At 35.0% G+C, this 2,889-nt stretch overlaps 1 protein-coding gene and 1 long non-coding RNA gene across 4 annotated transcripts in view; both read right to left on the bottom strand.

Moving 5' to 3' along the window:
* Positions 1 to 427: 427 nt before the first annotated feature.
* The window catches only part of HACE1 (HECT domain and ankyrin repeat containing E3 ubiquitin protein ligase 1), a 97,342-nt gene continuing 94,880 nt past the window's right edge, over positions 428 to 2,889 (bottom strand). For all 3 annotated transcript variants that reach the window (XM_019520160.1, XM_019520162.1, XM_019520161.1), the window contains 2 exons: positions 1,887 to 2,000; positions 428 to 1,351 (listed from right to left, as the gene is read on the bottom strand). In XM_019520160.1, coding sequence (XP_019375705.1) covers positions 1,249 to 1,351; positions 1,887 to 2,000 — 217 coding nt within the window. In that variant the 3' untranslated portion in view covers positions 428 to 1,248. The remainder of the gene's footprint in view (positions 1,352 to 1,886; positions 2,001 to 2,889) is intronic.
* LOC109299646 overlaps positions 2,596 to 2,889 on the bottom strand; it is a 687-nt gene continuing 393 nt past the window's right edge. Inside the window, exon 2 of the long non-coding RNA XR_002097943.1 lies at positions 2,596 to 2,863. This is a non-coding gene — a long non-coding RNA (uncharacterized LOC109299646). The remainder of the gene's footprint in view (positions 2,864 to 2,889) is intronic.

Here is a 2,889-nt window from a genome sequence, read left to right as displayed (position 1 = left end):
AGCAGCCGCTGGCCACTCATGGAGCAGGAGCAGGAGCAGGGGGGGAGGGAGGTGGCTGCTCGCACAGTGGCAACAGTGCAGCATGGTGGGTGGTGGTGGCCACATGCAAGTTTTCCCTCCCTGCCCCACCATGTCCGGCCAGCTGGCTGGAAATTCTGGTTACAAGAGTATGCCAGTTAGTAAAATCCCAGATAACAGAGATTTTACTGTACTCCACAAGATGCCACTCAGGATTTCCAACAATTACAGTCCCCTCAGTTTACTTCTCAACCAACTTGAGCTTCTTGCCTGTGTATTGTTGAAGTCCACTAAATGCAAATAACCTTTGTCAACATAGTATATGTATGTCCATTCAGATAATTTTCAACACAACCGTTGAGACAATTAACATTTACATTTAGTCTTGACAAAGTAACTCAATCATGGATTCTGGTAAAATATTAAAATTTAATTATATCTGCTTAACATATAACTATATGAAAGCATGAGAAAAAGTATTCAAACAAACTGATATACGTCTAAAACAATATATACAAATTCTAACTGCAAACTGACCATGAAGTCACGAATACTTAAATATTTGGTACAATATAGTGTAAATTTTAATATAAATTAGATATTAAATTCCATTTGCTTACTTTAGTGACAATAGTCTATTCTTTACATGTTATATACATTAAAATACTAAAAAGTTAAAAAAATCTTTTTGATATAGGTACTATGCAATATATGGGAAAATACATCAGATTTGCTATTTTATACACTATCTAAATTAAACTTTCTACACTGTTCTGTGAAAAAATAAATGGCACTCTTACATGCATCAAGGCATATAATACGAGTCTGTATGTTACCAGTATACCATTTCAGTGAAAGGTAAACTAAAACGCAAATGTCCGTTCAACCACATACTTGAAAATCTAAAATGAAGACTGGTGTAAACAGATTCTGACAAACCCTCTGATTAAGATTAAACTAACATAAAGAAGAAAGTACACTATTTTCCATATAAAGCTACCAATAAACCAATGAAAATAGAACATACTATGAAATATGAGTCATGTTAACAGTTCACAAACTTACTTAAACAACATATAATGGAGAAGAAAAACTGATCTTTTATGAATTTTAAAAGTCAGCCTCTCCTGTGGACTGCAGCATCTAGGCTGATTTCTGTTGACAGTTTCCTAAATTACTTCTGCCACTCTGAATTGCACATCGGTAGTCAGATGAGTTTTCTACACTTCATTATGCCATTGTGTAACCATAGCTTCCACAGTGTAACGCTACAAGAAGCCTGTCCTTAAGGATTTCTTTACTTGGATATTCAGGTAACTTGAGCATGTTGATACTGAAAAGAAGGGAAGAAAGCATCACAATTAAATATGAGATCTAAGAATAAAATTTTCTGATTGCTTTGTATTAAGTAATTAATGTGAAATTGTCCTCCCAGATTTGCATTAGAATCAGAAAACCCCAAAGATGTCATATTTATGAAAAAACGCACTGCTGCATTGCAGTACCTTTCAGCATTCAAATGTACTGCAAGAAAATAAGTTCCTTTTGGCTTAAAATAAAAAGCAATACAGTAATTTAGCTTCAAGTGTCCCTTAGTGATATTGTACTGCCTTCCATTAAAATACAATAGAATAGGTAGAATTTTTTCCTTCAACAACAGGGAAGAAAATGTAACTACCTATTGCTTGTAATAACTAGTTTTCTATTAGAGAATAGATACATTGCAAACTGACCAAAGGGTCTCCTTTTAATGAGATGATACCAAAGGGTTACACCTTCCATTTTTGGGGGTGTAAAAAAGTTAATGAAAACAATGAAAGGAATGCGTTCATTTTCTTAATGCATTTAAATGAGGCTATTTAACATACCACGTGCTCGATGTTGGGAGCAGATTTGGAGTGTATGGCACAGCAGCTATTGTAAAATTTTGCAGTCCACTGCCACCCATTATATGAGCAAAGCCACCGTGAGGCACCCTGGAACTGAAAACATCCACAGATTATAAAAACATGAAAAGGGCAATTACAATCCAAAAACATAGCTTGTACAGAAAAATCCGTCACATATAGTATCCAATCGCTAATGGCTTTGCAAGTCCCATTGTCAAAATGCAATTATACTATTACATTAAAAGAGGTGTTTTCTCATTAACATTAGTTGTTAAACTATTTAGCTACTATTAAGAGAGGCTTTGTACTTTCTCGAGAGACTCATTCTTAGCAACTGGTCCTTTTCTTAGTGCAGACTAAATTCGGTATTACTTAATAGTTAAGAAATACTGTAAGTTAAAAACTTCCCTTCCCATGACTTGTTCTGAGTCTGATCAAAATGTTCTTGATGTCTCTGTATCATTACAAAGACTCAAAATTAAATACTGTGGTACTTCTTACAATGAAGTAAATATATTAAAGGAAGGTGATTTAATACAGTAATTATCTTTTGCAATACTGTGAAATGTTAAATACCTAAGAATGACCATAAACTTGTCTATAAAAAGTATTTTTGTAATAATAAAAAACCCCACAGTATCTACACCATAAGTGACCACATTTACAAAAAAAAAAAATCTCCTAAAAGTGTAAGTGACAACCTCCTGTGCAGAATTCAAAGACAATTTACAGGATGGTCCACTATAGTAACGTACAACCATTCATTTTAACAATATCAACTTATACTTTCATTTTAGTCTGTAACATACAGGAAAATGTTAAAGCAGGAACGGGCAAAATATGGCTCGCAAGCCAGGTATGGCCCTCCAACTGACTGGATCTGGCTCGCAGATGGGCACCTACAAAATGATTGTATCTGGCCCTTGGCTTCCCCCATGGTAAACTTCCTAGTAAAGCTGCAGCCAGCCAGGTACTGCTTAGT

Source organism: Gavialis gangeticus, unplaced genomic scaffold (genome assembly GCF_001723915.1).
Source record: "Gavialis gangeticus isolate Ggan-Ray unplaced genomic scaffold, GavGan_comp1, whole genome shotgun sequence".
Lineage (NCBI taxonomy): Eukaryota > Metazoa > Chordata > Crocodylia > Gavialidae > Gavialis > Gavialis gangeticus.
Note: the sequence above shows the minus strand (reverse complement) of the source record. Positions and strands in the feature narration are given on the sequence as shown.